At 43.0% G+C, this 16,610-nt stretch overlaps 1 protein-coding gene across 1 annotated transcript; it reads left to right on the top strand.

Moving 5' to 3' along the window:
• The first annotated feature begins 3 nt into the window (after nucleotides 1-3).
• LOC129841574 (evC complex member EVC) lies at nucleotides 4-15,670 on the top strand. The gene is made up of 21 exons (XM_055909916.1): nucleotides 4-436; nucleotides 721-834; nucleotides 1,245-1,331; nucleotides 1,713-1,936; nucleotides 2,079-2,163; nucleotides 2,416-2,514; nucleotides 2,636-2,773; nucleotides 3,061-3,222; nucleotides 3,556-3,772; nucleotides 6,626-6,774; nucleotides 7,007-7,105; nucleotides 7,192-7,404; nucleotides 7,747-7,856; nucleotides 8,107-8,320; nucleotides 8,707-8,922; nucleotides 9,309-9,444; nucleotides 9,763-9,865; nucleotides 10,237-10,363; nucleotides 10,662-10,752; nucleotides 11,072-14,604; nucleotides 15,142-15,670. Exons 1-20 carry the CDS (start codon nucleotides 251-253, stop codon nucleotides 11,170-11,172), a joined length of 2,871 nt encoding a protein of 956 aa, XP_055765891.1. The 5' UTR covers nucleotides 4-250; the 3' UTR covers nucleotides 11,173-14,604; nucleotides 15,142-15,670.
• The last annotated feature ends 940 nt before the right edge of the window (nucleotides 15,671-16,610 follow it).

The raw sequence follows: 16,610 nt of genomic DNA, 5'->3' as shown, positions 1-16,610 counted from the left end.
CGTCTGTGAAACATCGAATCTGACTTCTACAAAAAAATTGTTTTGTTAGTTACGGTGTCATACCTCAAGTTATTACTTTTCCACCATACATTTTTTTAAAGTAACTTTTACGGTTGTTTTCTGCAGATTAATGGTTTGCGGTCTTTGTCCATGACCAGTTTTAGTTGTTGTCCTGTTTCTTTCTTTCAGGCGTAGAAGAAATGCGCATTTTTCGTCTATTTTCTTCCTTTGCACCCGGGAATTTTCCAAAATGAGCGACCACGATACGATTAGGCATCCTGATTGCTCAAATGATGTCTTGGTTCACTTTGCAGAATCTCTGCACATATTTACAGGATTATTGACAGTGGCCACTGTATGTGGTTTTTTTTCTGGAATCATAGCTGCAGCCGTTCTGTATGTGTTTTGCCTGAAGCCTATGCTTCTAACTCGACAAGTAAGTTTGTAAAGGTGTTTATTATAGGTTTGTATTAGTTAGTGTTATAACTCGTTGTTTGGATAGCCAAATAACTTAGCCACCTGCATGACCAAATTGGCAAAAATAACAGCAATAATCAATAACTCTGCAGTCATAAGCTCACTATTTGACAAGCATCAGCATACCATTAACACGATTTATAACTGTTTAATAACTGAAGTCTATAATCCTTTTGAATAAACCCAATTCAAAATGACCCCATTCTAAGGGAGTCCTAACTGTCTTCCATTCCTTTCCACCAGGGCTATGATGCCAAAAGACTGTTTGAGGGAGACGACCAGGATAGGGAGAACAACCACAGTGACTGTGTCAGTAACAGCAAGAAGGGTGTCCAAAGTGCCACTACCATTGAAAAAGTAAATATATTGTATTTTAGTTATATATATAGAATATTTCAGCACTATAAAAGTTCCTTAGTGTGATAGATATATTGCAAGGTAGGTAACTTACACTCTTCGAAAAAATAGTTCCAAAAGGGTTCTTCGGCTGTTCCCAAGTATAACCCCTTTTGGTTCCAGTTCGAACTATTTTGGGTTCCATGTAGAACCCGCTGGGGAAACGGTTTTACCTGGAACCAAAAAGGGTTATCCTATGGGGGACAGCCAAAGAACTCTTTTAGGTTCTAGATATTAACTTATTAACTAATAGGTTAATTAACTAAGAGTGTACAGTATGTGTAAAGAAAAGCTGATTTGGCTTTCATTAACATTCACCTGACTTCATTAACATTTTCCCTAATAATTCACTTTGTTTATTCCTTTACCAGGAAAAGAAGCAGCCACCCGTGAACAGCGATGTGGCTGCTTTTGCATCACGGGCAAAGGTGGTGTACCCCATCAACCAGAAATACAGAGTAAGATCATCTATCTGTTTATATTACAGCCTTCCTACCACATGTAACCAAATCTATCCAAATTGGAACACTAATTGCAATGTAATTTTGCCTTTATTCTGATAGTTCAGCACAAAAACATATTTAGATATTTGTTCTGTACCCTTTAAAAGCAGTCTATGGCTGAACTACCCTTTTAAAGATCTAATCTGCATTAGGCGTAACAGTGCCACTGTTCGGCACCAAAGACTTTGTTATTGTGTTTGTTTTGTTGATGAAACGGAGGTGAGGAGCGTCCAGGAGTGTGGTAAAAAAAATGTCCACTACATATTCTGCTGAAACATCTGGCAAACTTTGACTTTGAGGTGAACTGGCCCTTTTAACGTCACATCCCAACGTCAGCCCTTAGCGGATGGAGCCTCCAACCCCTCACTGCACGAGCACTCCAAGCTGCCTGTCCTCCCCAATGGAGAGTCCTCGTCGGGCTGTAGCGGGGATTCACTGAGCCAGGACCAGGACAACGACGACAGCAGCCAGTTCATCTCCTCCTCACTGGTCCCGAAGAGTCTGCAGAACGAGAGCTTCACCAGGGTGGCCCTCTACCCCCACACGCTCTCTCAAACAGGGTGAGCTGATGGGGAACAGATATTTCAGTTCATTAAAGTGCTTGCTTCACCAGGAACACTACTATTATTTGTCTGTGTATGAGGATGTCATATTGCTGTGTTTCTAAGTTGTGTTTGTAATGTAATTTTGTTACCACTGTAGTTTTGAGGGCAGGATCAGCCTGTATTGTCTGGCTCTGCAGGATGTGCAGATACACTGTTCACAGGTCCTGGAAGAGAAATGTGTGGTGGGTGACCTCTTTCTTTCATCACACAGTAGCAAACAATTGGGTAGCACATTCCATGAGCCAATTAATGCATTATGAGTGCCTATTATCTCCTCTTATTGCATTATACGACTTTACTGTAAGCTTGTTTTTAAGTTCATTTCCATTGATAATATGACAACAGTACTAGTTTGCTAAAATGTTGTGTAACATGTTGGTGTGTCCAAATCTCAAGAAAATTTCTCCCTTAACTCTCCCATTTCCTTGTTGTAGCTCTTTCTCCAAATTCTCAGAATTATACTCAGCGGTCGTTTTCCCAAGGATAAAAAGGATTCAGCTTTTTTCACCAATGTACTTCTCCTGCAAGAAAAGGTACAATCTTAATCCAAATCCTAGCATGAGATCTGCATGCGTAACATGATTTCCCACAAACCTGCTTTTAAATTCTCAAGTAAGGATTCTGATCTTTATTGATTTTCTCGTCTCTTTGTAGGAACTGGGTTTATTAAAGAAAGAACTGTCAGCCAGCCTGTTTTCCTGTGAGAGAAACAAAGATCTAAGTTCAGATCCTTGTACCCTGGAGGAGATTGAAAGAACTCAGAAAGATCTACTGGAGCACGCGCTTCAAATGGTACGCAAATGGTACGCGCTTCAAATGGTACGCGCTTCAAATGGTAACCAAGTCGACTAGATCAAAAAGCACGACCAAACCTTTGAACCGCATAGTGTGTAATTCACATTATACAAATTGAACCGCCAACATTGAACCACATTGTCTGCTCTAGAAAAGTAACATATGATTTCACCGACAATGCAATTGCCAGTTTGATGGAAAAAATCTTAGACGTTTATGGGGAAACATTTTCTTTAAAAACTTGGATGTTTGTGGATAAACTTGAAGTATGTCTATCTCCACAGACCAAGGGCTTTAGCAAGCAGGTGGAGGCCTTCTGCCAAAGCATCCTGGGCAGGTCCAGTGTTCTCCCCAGAGATGAGGCCCAGGATGTCATCCACACCCTTATCCAATGTCTCCTATTGGTGGAAAACCAGCTAACTGAGACTCAGGCGGCAGACATGAAGGTGAGATATAAGAACAAGAAACATTTAAGGATACAGGACAAATAAGTCATTTTTTACATAAAAGTAAGGCTTTTTCAGAACTTCTCCATTTGCACCCAAGGCTTTGTACCTTTAATGAGGTTCCATGCATGGCCGCTGTTCCACGTGGATGCATTACACGTAAAAAATATTTAAAAAACTACAACATAGAAAAGACAAAAATGTAACTCATAAAAAATTATAGTAGGAATTATTGTCATACTTCTTAAACCTGTCTAATCTTCATGGCCGATAGGGTCTATTTATTGATGAGGGCCTGCATCCATCTCGCTCTTTCTTCTGGCTCTCTCCCAGAGGACCCAGGAGAAGCTGCTGTGGTGGGAGGAGCTGAGGGGTGTGCTGCAGGCCAAGCCGGCCCTGCTACGGCAGGAGGTGTCCCTCAGACAGGACCTGGTGGCCCGAGGCCTGGAGCAGCTGACCAGTGACGGCCACCTGACCTTCGCCACCATGGAGAAGACCCTGGCCGAGCTGCAGACTGCCCTGGCCGAGGGGCTGCAGCACTGCAGCGAAGGTGAGTCATGTTGCAGACGCACATGCATGCATGCACGAGCATGGATATACACAGACGCATGCACACACACATGCACATACGCACACACACACACACACACACCACCTACATTCTTAGATAATCTATAAGTAGTGTTCCCCTATATTCATAAATCGTTGCCGCCACTCAATAAACAAAAAAAGTAAAATACTTTTTGGGATCGTGAAACTTTTTCAGTAAACACTTAAATGACTGAAACCATATATAAAGTATGTAGGAAAGGTAACAGAGTTATATATTTTTAAATAAGATCATCTTTGAGAACTTACAATCACCAAAATAAAAACTAGACAGTAAGGGAGTGTAAAATTCCAAAAAATGTCATGGAATGGGGCCCCCATTGATTTTGTTATAATGTTTGAGTCACCCAGATAGCATAAGAACATGACATAAGCCATTGTAAAATCAAAACAAAGTTTATTTGTCACGTGCGCCGAATACAACAGGTGTAGGTAGACCTTACAGTGAAACAGTGCAAAAAAGGTATTAGGTGAACAATAGGTAAGTAAAGAAATAAAAACAACAGTAAAAAAGACAGTGAAAAAACAGTAGCGAGGCTATATACAGCAGCGAGGCTATAACAGTAGCAAGGCTATATACAGGCACTGGTTGGTCGGGCCAATTGAGGTAGTATGTACATGAATGTATAGTTAAAGTGACTATGCATATATGATAAACAGAGTAGCAGCAGCGTAAAAGAGGGGTTGAGGGGGCACACAATGCAAATAGTCCGGGTAGCCATTTGATGACCTGTTCAGGAGTCTTATGGCTTGGAGGTAAAAACTTTTGAGAAGCCTTTTTGTCCTAGACTTGGCACTCCGGTACCGCTTGCCATGCGGTAGTAGAGAGAACAGTCTATGACTGGGGTGGCTGGGGTCTTTGACAGCCTATAGGCTGTCTCGTCGTTGTCGGTGATCAGGCCTACCACCGTTGTGTCGTCTGCAAACTTAATGATGGTGTTGGAGTTGTGCCTCGCCATGCAGTCGTGGGTGAACAGGGAGTACAGGAGGGGCAGATGTGTTGCTACCTACCCTCACCACTTGGGGGCGGCCCGTCAGGAGGTCCAGGATCCAGTTGCAGAGGGAGGTGTTTAGTCCCAGGATCCTTAGCTTAGTGATGAGCTTTGAGGGTACTATGGTGTTGAACGCTGAGCTGTAGTCAATGAATAGCATTGTCATGTAGGTGCTCCTTTTGTCCAGGTGGGAAAGGGCAGTGTGGACTGCAATAGAGATTGCATCATCTGTGGATCTGTTTGAGCGGTATGCAAATTGGAGTGGGTCTAGGGTTTCTGGGATAATGGTGTTGATGTGAGCCATAACCAGCCTTTCAAAGCACTTCATGGCTACATATGTGTGTGCTACGGGTCTGTAGTCATTTAGGCAGTTTACATTGGTGTTCTTGGGCACAGGGACTATGGTGGTCTGCTTGAAACATGTTGGTATTACAGACTCAATCAGGGACATGTTGAAAATGTCAGTGAAGACACCTGCCAGTTGGTCAGCACATGCCCGGGGCACACATCCTGATAATTAATCTGGCCCCGCAGCCTTGGGTAGAAGAATTGAAGGGAATTAGCTTTATAACTGCACATTTTCTCTCAGCCCCATGGCAAAATATTTAGAATTGCAGGAAGTTTGCTTTAAAATAGCAAAATGTTGTCTCTGCGGCAAATACTAGGGCCTCTAAAATGTTGTGTCAGAGACCACGCCATTGGCCTGACACACATTAATGTTGCCGCGCGCAAATAGCCAACCGCTGAAAAGAAGTATCTGGTTTGTGTTCAAGAGTGACCTCCCTGAATTCAATATCAGGTCAAATCATAGACATTAGGAGTGTGTTCTTAAATTGCCCCCGGTGTCTCAGAGTGCGCTCTGGGACGTTCTTAAATGAAGATCATTCAGAGCGTTTCTCTTTCGGGGCGAAGGGTTGATCAGAGCGTTTTGACCTTACCACGACAGTCAAGCTAACTGGCTAATGTTGGTTAGCTTTCTAGCTACTTCCAGACACAAATGAGAGAACACCACACTCTGACCATTTTACTAGCAGAGCTGGTTATACTGTTTTCATGTTATCTAGTGGGTTAACCACTGTACTGGCAACAATTACATTGAGTTTTTTTACCCAATGTCTACTGATACAGGCCACTGGTGCTAGGTCTTTTGTAGAATTCATGAATTATTCCGCGCTCTGGCACTCTCAAACCAGAGTGCTCTGATACCGGAGTAGATTGCCAGGGTGAATTTACGAACGCAACCTAGATGAACATTCTATTTGATGTGAAAGGAGTACCCAGAGGGCACAATTTGGCACATGACGTCATAATGACGTCTTTGTAACCCGTTGTGCCCACTGGGAAGTTGTGTGATTATCTAGTACCCTGCTGAACTTCCCTCCTGAGGAATATGGTGGAAATCTTCCAGTATCACGTGGCCTAGTTCCTCATCTTAAATGAACTGGCTTCTTAAAATGTTCAGTGCCCTTTCTCCATTACTAAAGAGTAAATCAAACAAATGAATAGTGATTATTCCTTGAGTGCACGGTTATAACCAATGCGAACCGCACTGTAGTGACAATGAAATATAATTGTATGGTTATACCATTTTGTTACGAGCACATTTTGTAGTAATGTAGTTTACTACTCAACTCGAAATGATAAATGCGGAATGATACACAGAAGAATTAAGTGAATTGTGTTAAAAGAAAACGGGTCAAATTCTGTGCTAAATCAGCAACTTAGTGTAGTAACATTGTAATTTACATATAATGATGTCAATAAATCAAAACTACATGTAATTTAAAACAATATATATACAGAATGCAGGATAAAGACCAAGGAGATTGTGTATGAAAAGTGCAAGAAGATCGACTCCAAGAAAAATAAACTCCTGAGGACTCACGCAAAGGAGAGAAGCCGTGTCCTGGATTCTGCACAGACGCACAGCGACCTACAGGAATTTGTGAAGGTCAGTATCTCTCTTTTAGTAGGCTCATTCGTTCCCTGTCGTGTGTCCAGTGCCACAACAATAGTAGTAGTAACGGTACTGCTAAACTACTTCTCTATTCACTCACTCATAAAATCGAATTTGGACAAGTACAAACTCTGTGTATTATGGTTTTCCAGTCCCATTACATTACATTGTTAATTGCTCCTTATAACTGTATGCTCCGGTTTAGCAGTTCAATTCTCTTCTCCAGGTGTATCAGGAGCTGCTTCTGAAGCAGAGGAAGCAGAGCAGTGACTTGGAGCTGCAGCAGGATGGGAGAGTGGCAGAGGCAGTGTGTGATCTTTGGAGGGTAATAATGGCATTTCACCAAAATCTGTGCAGTGCTAATTCAACTTATTTTCTAATGGAAAATAACCCATGCTTTTGTGCCTCCAGAGGCATCATGCCACCTGGTCCAAGAAGCTTGGAGAGCTGGCCAAAGACATCTTCCTATCTGCTCTCCATGCTCAGCCCCAGTTGTCCACAAACCAAGGCCAGAGGCTATGGCTGGATCTAGATGGTGACCTGGTTGCACTGCTGCAGCAGGCAGAGTCCAATACCAAACGGCAACTGGAGGGTGTACATGCTCAATTGGAGCAAGATGGACAGGTACTGTATACATGCTGCCGGACCCAAAAATGTAATGAATAGAGCTGACTCGATTCCCTATTCTACATGACAGACATCATATCTGTTCTACTCAATGCATCTTTATCTGAACCTTCTTTAACGTTGCACTCTTCTGGACAAGCGCCAGGTTACACCTGGGTCATATTCGTTAGGCACTAAATGGGGAAAAAAAACTTTATGAAATGGGGAGGTAGTACTATTAGACTGGTCCAGTTACAACCGATTGTTTATGCTTTCCGTTTTAAAATGTTTTGCTATGGTGTGCCCTAATGAATACGCCCATTTTTAATACTGTATTTCTGTATGTTTGTCCTGCTCTAGGTATGGTGTGAGGAAGCAGCCCTGGTGCTGGCCTGCCTCAGACACCTAGGTGAACAGCAGCTGAAGATCCTTAGAGGCATGGTGGTCAGACAGAGCTACGTGCTTAACAGGTGAAGCAGGGGGACCTCTGGCAGGTGGAAATGCATAAAAAAAATACAGTATTTCATATATGATCTGAAATCTATTCAATTTTCAATCGCAAACATTTTATACACTCTAGCACATCTGACAAGCAAACGCATGGTTTAAAGTGGCACAGTGGTTATCATGCCTGGTACTGTAAAAATAGGATGTGCTTTTGTTCCAGCACAAAACTAACACACCTGACTCAACTAACGACCAATCCCTATTCTATCCCAGCCATGTGGGGATGTTGATTGAGAAGAAACAGCACCTCCTGCTGGTGGCGGTGCAGAGGCACTTTGTGGCCAGACACTTCTGTCTGAGGGTCTTGAAGGAGATGAGGTTGTCCAAGCTCAAGGTGCTGTCTCAGAGTGACTTCAGGGCCCTGCTGGCTCTAGAGGACCACACCCAGACCACAGTCAGACCAACGCTCCCCAAAGCCCGGCATCAGGTCCAGTCACACATTTACTAACATTACATTATTATACATTCTACAAAGTGAGAAGATGAGGCTTGCTTTGACTAGTGTTTCTCAATGCATTCCTGGAGAGGGATGCAAATAGTTAAAGCCCAGTAGAAACATGCCTGATTCAACTGATCAACTAATCACCAAACCCTTGATTGGTTGAATCAAGTGTTTGTGCAGAGCTAGAACAAAAATGTGCACACTGTGATTCCCCCTAGAAATGAGGAGAAACTACTTTAAAGGCATACAGTATATAGAGACCCCTACCTGTCCTTCTTGCTCCATCTACAGCTCTTTTTTAGACTATCAATATGTCACCTTGTCACTGTGGTCTGTCAATCACCTCCCTCTGTGTCTTGGACTGCCCACAGGAATCCAGTGCCAGTGTTGCCGAGAGGCACCTGGGCCTGGAGACACTGCTGATTGGCCACAGCTTCCAGCAGGAGTTCCTGTCGGAGCTAGAGACGGGAGCGGAGCTCCTGCAGGCCAACGCCCAGCAGCTGGTGGGCCACGCCCTCAGCCAGAGCCTCTGGCAGCAGATGGACCAGGCCCCTCCCACTAGGCCCCAGCCTGACAACGGCAGGAAGGTAATGGAGCGACTGGCCTCATTCATAAACAACCTCTAGGCCCTACCCCCTAAGACAGACATGGGCAAACTAGGGCTAATGTGATCATTTTAGATTATGTCGAAAACCAAGTATAAATTATGGTGGATCAATGCCAGTGGAGGCGGCTTAGGGGAGGACGGCTCATAGTAATGTCTGGAATGGAGTCAATAGAATGGTGTCAACCACATGAAAACCACATTTGATACCATTCCATTGACTCCATTCCAGCCACTATTATGAGCCATCCTCCCCTCACCAGCATCCACTGACCTTGGCCTATGTATTATTTTTAAATAGCCCCCCCCCCTCCTTTTTTTAATCTATTTTCTATCTATTCTAATTGTTATTTATTTGGGTATGGGTAGAGCCAGTTGACGGAGGTAGCGTCAGAGAGTGTCTACGTGACCCGGGATTCCCTCAGTGCTATGGTCACCAGCTACTACTCTCAGATCCAGGACATCACCAAGGGCCTTCAGCAGCAACACCCTAACAAGGCCAGAGGTGAGATGAGCAGGTGGCGATTTTGGTCCGTTAGTGCTAATTCTATAGTAAAACTACAGATACTATGAATGTGTGAGGGACCTTACAATCTGTTCACTGAAAAACGACACTAGAAAGTCATCGGTTCTACTGGCAGAATCGTGGGCTGTGTATGTGCAATGTTGCCATTGATTGGTGCATTGTTTTTTTGCAGGGAGCTGTGCGCTATCTCAAACCTTCACTCAAACCTTCACTTTTTCAAATCTTCAATTGATTGAATTGGGGGCCTAAGTTAGTAATACAACTATCACTGTGGTGTTGTGTCTGTCCCCTCCCCAGAGGAGTGTGAACGACGAGAGAGCAGCTCTCAGATGAACAAGGCCATGCTAAAGGAGCTGGCCAACTGGGGGAGGAAGCCCATGTCCACCGAGTTTCATCAGAGGTACTGTTTACTTTCTCGACTAACTAATTGACTGTTATTGATCCTATACATTTTATTCCCTGCCGTTCTCTCCTATGACTTGGCATGGCAACTAATGAACACGGCATGAAGTTGTCTACAGCAAATTCTGTATGTACAAACCTGGGTTCAAATTGAGTGTTTGATTGAGCCTGCCTGGAGTGCCAGATGGATGGGTTTTTGCACTTTTGTGACTATTTCATTTGTTCTTTTGAGCCCAGGCAGGCTCAATCAAGTGCAGCTAAAGTATGAAAGAAAACAAATACTATATGAACCCATGTCTAATATTGTAACGGTGTTATACAGAGAAGCGCTCACTCTTTTTCGTTGTACACCACCCACCATGTTAATAGGGTTGAACTGCAGAAGAAGAGGATGTTGGAACAGTATGACTTGGAGCAGGAGGTTGCATGTGAAACTCTGAGGAGAAGGAAGTTAGCCCAGGAACAAACCATGGAGCGAATCAAAGGACAGTTACAGGTAACAGCCACCTTGTAAATGCTAATTCACAATGGTTCATCATTATGATCATGTTGATGTGAAAGCAGAGAATAGTTCAGTTTTAACTTCCATGAATCCATGGGAGAGTTGGCAAACATTTCTTCAGTCTTATGTGTAAATATTACTACATAGTTTGTTCAGCTAATATAAGTAAATTCAGGGATAATGCCTGTTGTTCATGATTTATATATTAAAGATTGTTTGAATAAATATTTTATGAAATAAAAATACATTTGTATTCATTTTGTATATTGTATTTCTGTGTTTGCTCCATCAGGAGGCAGAAGAGGCCTTCATAGCTAAACTATCTGCCTTAGCTCGGATCCCATTACCCGGCAAAGAGCTCAACACTGACGATGACATCATAGGTAAAGATTTTCAAGGGCTGTATCTGAAATGGCACACTAGCAGTATTAGTAGTAATAGTACTAGTGACCAGGGCTTTGAAATGACACCCTTTTCCCAGTATAATGCATTCCTTTTGACCAGAGCAGAAGTAGTGCACTATATAGAGAATAGGGTACCATTTCGGACACATACTTGGTATACAGCCCATGATATTTGCTACTGAAAATAGAAGCTATCACAGTTTTCTTGTTTATTTTATGATTATGAATATCCTACCATACTTTTCAAATAAGAGTGTTTGTGAATATGAATTGCATCATCAATGTCACATTTTTACAGGGGATGAGGGGAGTCCAACATTGAATCCAACATTGTGGAAGAGGCGAGAGAGGCGGGAGCATGAAACTCTGCTCACCAATCCAACACTTTTATTTTCATGACAGGGAGTGTGCAACTGCGCACTTTAGGAGAAGGGTAGATGATTGGAACACAACTATGTTTATTACCACCTGCTCTGCAACGCTTGCAGTTAGCCACCGATTCCTTCCAAACCCCTCATTGATGAGGTGAGATTTCCGACTTGTTGTGTAATGTTCATGTGTAATGAGAATTTCGTTATCAATGTTCATAAACTTCAATTAATCTACTCAGTCTGCAAGCCAGAGTTTGTAAGATTCTGGTTGAATGAAACAGACAAGAGTCTGTTTATTCACCAGAGTACTCTAAAATCAAAAATGCAAACCCAGTCTTTATAACACACACAAACAAGTTCAAATCTTAAGCTACGCCTTGCTCAGACAGTCGGTGGTTTTCCATGACACAGATACATTGTTTAATCTGCAACATGTTTCATCATTTTCTGCAAGCCTAACAGTTTCTCTCCTCGACGGGTGGAGACAGAATGTCCTGTAAGGAACACAGTATTACAACTTGTCTGTCGATAGCTCCTCTTATAATTTGTTTCCCACGTGCATCCTGCTTACATACTAAAGAGGAACAAAAGGTCCTTGTTCTAATTCTGTCACGCGGGACTAGGTGGGTGCAGGAATCAGGCGCAGAGAGAGTTCCACGGGGGGTATAGTGCTCTTTAATAAGGCACACACAAAATATAAGCCCAACAAATACAGGGCGCGGACATATAACGTGACAACCCAAAAACCACAGGGTGTCAAGTGAAAGAAAGAAAATACACCTCAGCCTACAATGCACACACGTAACAAAATAAAGACAATCCCGCACAAAAAAAGGGCGGGTCTACCTACTAAATACAGGGACGCTCATTAACCGAAAACAACAGAAACACAGGTGAAACTAATAAGAAAAAAACAACCAGACAAATGAAAAAGGGATCGGTGGCGGCTAGTAGGACGGTGACGACGACCGCCGAGCACCGCCAGAACAGGCAGGGGAGCGAACTTCGGTGGAAGTCGTGACAAATTCTGACTAAAACTACACACATCATCAGATTATAGTTTTATGATTCTAATAAATTTCATACAATTATATGGTTTCAGGGTGGAATATTTTTTGTCATTATCTTAACATTACCTTAAACATATAAATATTTTAGTCATTATCTTACAATCCCTTAAACATATAAACACATATAAACATAGTCATTATCTTACAATACCTTAAACATATAAATCATATGAATTTCTATCATATCATCATGTCAAATGGCCAATGATCACCAATACATTTTATCTATAATTTACCTTCATATGACAAGGATTGAAAAGGATTTGCCAGTTCATTGTCGACTTGATTCATGATGATGACCGGTTGTCTAGCTTGCTAGCTACGATTTTGACCTGATCAGTCCAATCAAAGCTACAGTATATATAACGTACGGCCCAATACATCACTGGGGCCACGCTTCCTGCCGTCCAGGACCTAAACTCAGCAAAAAAAGAAACGTCCTCTCACTGTCAACTGCATTGATTTTCAGCAAACTTAACATGTGTAAATATTTGTATGAACATAACAAGATTCAACAACTGACACAAACTGAACAAGTTCCACAGACATGTGACTAACAGAAATGGAATTATGTGTCCCTGAACAAAGGGGAGGTCAAAATCAAAAGTAACAGTCAGTATCTGGTGTGGCCACCAGCTGCATTAAGTACTGCAGTGCATCTCCTCCTCATGGACTGCACCAGATTTGCCAGTTCTTGCTGTGAGATGTTACCCCACACTTCCACCAAGGCACCTGCAAGTTCTCTGACATTTCTGGGGGAAGGGCCCTAGCCCTCACCCTCTGATCCAACAGGTCCCAGACGTGCTCAATGGGATTGAGATCCGGGCTCTTTGCTGGCCATGGCAGAACACTGACATTCCAGTCTTGCAGGAAATCACACACAGAACGAGCGGTATGGCTGGTGGCATTGTCATGCTTGAGGGTCATATCAGGATGAGCCTACAGGAAGGGCACCACATGAGGGAGGAGGATGTCTTCCCTGTAACGCACAGTGTTGAGATTGCCTGCAATGACAACAAGCTCAGTCCAATGATGCTGTGACACTCCGCCCCAGACCATGACGGACCCTCCACCTCCAAATCGATCCCGCTCCAGAGTACAGGCCTCGGAGTAACGCTCATTCCTTCGACGATAAACGCGAATCCGACCATCACCCCTGGTGAGACAATACCGTGACTCGTCAGCGAAGAGCACTTTTTGCCAGTCCTGTCTGGTCCTGCGATGGTGGGTTTGTGCCCATAGGTGACGTTGTTGCCGGTGATGTCTGGTGAGGACCTGCCTTACAACAGGCCTACAAGCCCTCAGTCCAGCCTCTCAGCCTATTGCGGACAGTATGAGTACTGATGGAGGGATTGTGCGTTCCTGGTGTAACTCGGGCAGTTGTTGTTGCCATCCTGTACCTGTCCCGCAGGTGTGATGTTTGGATGTACCGATCCTGTGCAGGTGTTACACGTGGTATGCCACTGCGAAGACGATCAGCTGTCCGTCCTGTCTCCCTGTAGCCTTGTCTTAGGCGTCTCACAGTACGGGCATTGCAATTTATTGCCCTGGCCACATCTGCAGTCCTCCTGCTTCCTTGCAGCATGCCTAAGGCATGTTCACGCAGATGAGCAGGGACCCTGGGCATCTTTCTTTGGTGTTTTTCAGAGTCAGTAGAAAGGCCTCTTTAGTGTCCTAAGTTTTCATAACTGACCTTAATTGCCTACCGCCTGTAAGCTGTTAGTGTCTTATCGACCGTTCCACAGGTACATGTTCATTAATTGTTTATGGTTCATTGAACAAGCATCGGAAACAGTGTTTAAACCCTTTACAATGAAGATCTGTGAAGTTATTTGGAATTTTACAAACTATCTTTGAAAGACAGGGTCCTGAAAAAGGGACATTTATTTTTTTGCTGAGTTTATATACTAGGCGGTGTCAGTGGAAGGCCCAAAAAATTGTCAAAAACTCCAGTCACCCAAGTCATAGACTGTTCTCTCTGCTGCCGCACGGCAAGCAGTGCCGGAGCTCCAAGTCTAGATCCAAATGAATCAAATGGACACTCGGACTAACAATTAATCAAATGGCCACCCGGCCACCTACATGTACAAATGACCTCGACTAACATGTACCCCTTGTGGTGGTTCATTTCTTTACTATCAAATGAGGAGAGACAAACTTATCACACAAGTCAGAGTTATACTTAAACTAAACCTTTAATAGTGAGAGCTTTGCAAGAGTGATGGCTGGTCGACAAATCACCGTCTCTTTGATGATTCGTTGAGAGCCCCGAGACAAAGGTACAAAGGTCTTTTATAGCCAAGATACACCCCTTCAACCTACATGAACAACAGGTACATAGAATGGGTCACAAGGTTAAGAATTGTATGAAAGATACCTATAATACATATGTAACGGATGTGAAATGGCTAGCTAGTTAGCGGGTGCGCGCTAGTAGCATTTCAATCAGTTACGTCACTTGCTCTGAGACTTAAGTAGTGTTGCCCCTTGCTTTGCAAGGGCCGTGGCTTTTGTGGAGCGATGGGTAACGCTGCTTCGTGGGTGACTGTTGTCGATGTGTGCAGAGGGTCCCTGGTTCGCGCCCGTGTCGGGGCGAGGGGACGGTTTAAAGTTATACTGTTACATTGATGCTGTTGACCCGGATCACTGGTTGCTGCGGAAAAGGAGGAGGTTGAAAGGGGGGTGAGTGTAACGGATGTGAAATGGCTAGCTAGTTAGCGGGTGCGCGCTAGTAGCATTTCAATCAGTTACGTCACTTGCTCTGAGACTTAAGTAGTGTTGCCCCTTGCTTTGCAAGGGCCGTGGCTTTTGTGGAGCGATGGGTAACGCTGCTTCGTGGGTGACTGTTGTCGATGTGTGCAGAGGGTCCCTGGTTCGCGCCCGTGTCGGGGCGAGGGGACGGTTTAAAGTTATACTGTTACACATAGCAGACAGTATCTGCTGTGTCAACAGTTTTCATTGTATCACCAGTGTCTGGCCCTCCGACTCCAAAGTGGAACCATCTCTCCCTGGTACGGTATAGAACAGAAACATTAAGTCATGCTCTGGAATGCTCTTTAGGTTTTATCACCCAAAAGACATCATAAATCTCCTGTCCATGTTATCTCCCAGAGGCCCATCCTCAGTAGAACACACACACACAATAGTTAACAGAATACTCTATTCTGTTGAATAAAAGATCCATTTGATGCAATAAAAGCATTATAACATAATCTTGCAATTTTGCCACCATACCCTGCTCACAGACTCGGTACCCCCTGTTTATAGCCTCGTTATTGTTATGTAATCTTATTGGGTTACTTTTTTTTATATATTTTTTTTTACGTTAGTGTATTTAGCAAATCTGTTCTTAACTCTAGTTCTTCAACTGCTTTGTTGGTTAAGGGTTTGTAAGTAAGCATTTTACGGTAAGGTTGTATTCGGCGTATGTGACAAATAAAATTTTATTTGATTTTATCTGTGGCTAATGACCTTGAGCCTTCTTGGATGGGTACTTCTAATGTATTTATTAACTCAATTTTTTTTTTATATATATATTTTTTTACATTGTTTGGAAACTGATGTGACACTTATTAATGCCAAAATAACATGCAAAACCGCTAAACAGGTGGAGCTCAAAACAGGCTCTGCCCCACCTGCCCTGAATGACGGGTCGCCACTGGAGGGGAAACCAATCCATAAAGTCAGATACTGTATCTACCCTATCTTTGATAATAGCAGAGCAACAACCAAATCAGGGCAATAGCAGGGGTCAGATCGCTAACCCATCTTTGACTCTTATTTACTATTGCTATATATTTATATCTTAACTGTCAATCGGACGCCTGCTGGTCTCCTGCCACTGCCAATAAGCGAGTTTCTCATAGAATGGATAGTAAAGTATCTATTCTATTATTTCCATATCACCTGTATCAAGGCATTATAATTACCTGAAAGAATGGATGTGATCTGACAGGAAAGCGATTGATGCTCGCATAATTTCAGTAGCAGTTCATTTTATCCTTCATTTGCAGGCTGAGCAAGTAGACTATACAGGGTTCATACAGACATTGGCAAGTCAAATTCAAGTACTTTCAAGCACTTCATTGTAATTTTCAAGGACATACATTTTACATGTAATTGTTGTAATAGCCTTTAGACAAAAACAATGATGGAATTTTTTTTAAGAATAATGCATTTTTGGGGGGCCTACCCAATGGCATTATGCATTGACATTGTTTTTACATTCTAAAATATGTCAAAATAATATGGCCATTGCCTGACTAAATAGATAGCATGCTCCCGACACAAACGCATTAATGAAGTCTGTCCAAGTGGTAGATAGTCAGTCTTGCTATTTGAGATGTTGAGGAGTTATTAAGGGGTTTTGTATCATGTTTTAAAATGATAAACTGAC

The sequence above is a fragment of the Salvelinus fontinalis genome, chromosome 3 (assembly GCF_029448725.1).
Source record: "Salvelinus fontinalis isolate EN_2023a chromosome 3, ASM2944872v1, whole genome shotgun sequence".
Taxonomy (NCBI): Eukaryota; Metazoa; Chordata; class Actinopteri; order Salmoniformes; family Salmonidae; genus Salvelinus; species Salvelinus fontinalis.
The sequence above is the reverse complement of the archived record's forward strand: the minus strand, read 5'-3'. Positions and strand labels throughout refer to the sequence as shown.

What these genes read in the sequence shown, in the direction of transcription:
- LOC129841574 (XM_055909916.1), top strand. Translation starts at nt 251, where the DNA reads ATGAGCGACCACGATACGATTAGGCATCCTGATTGCTCAAATGATGTC. An exon ending in AATTGGAGCAAGATGGACAG is followed by an intron (nt 7,405 to 7,746) that starts GTACTGTATACA and finishes GTCCTGCTCTAG; the next exon opens with GTATGGTGTGAGGAAGCAGC. An exon ending in TCCCCAAAGCCCGGCATCAG is followed by an intron (nt 8,321 to 8,706) that starts GTCCAGTCACAC and finishes GACTGCCCACAG; the next exon opens with GAATCCAGTGCCAGTGTTGC.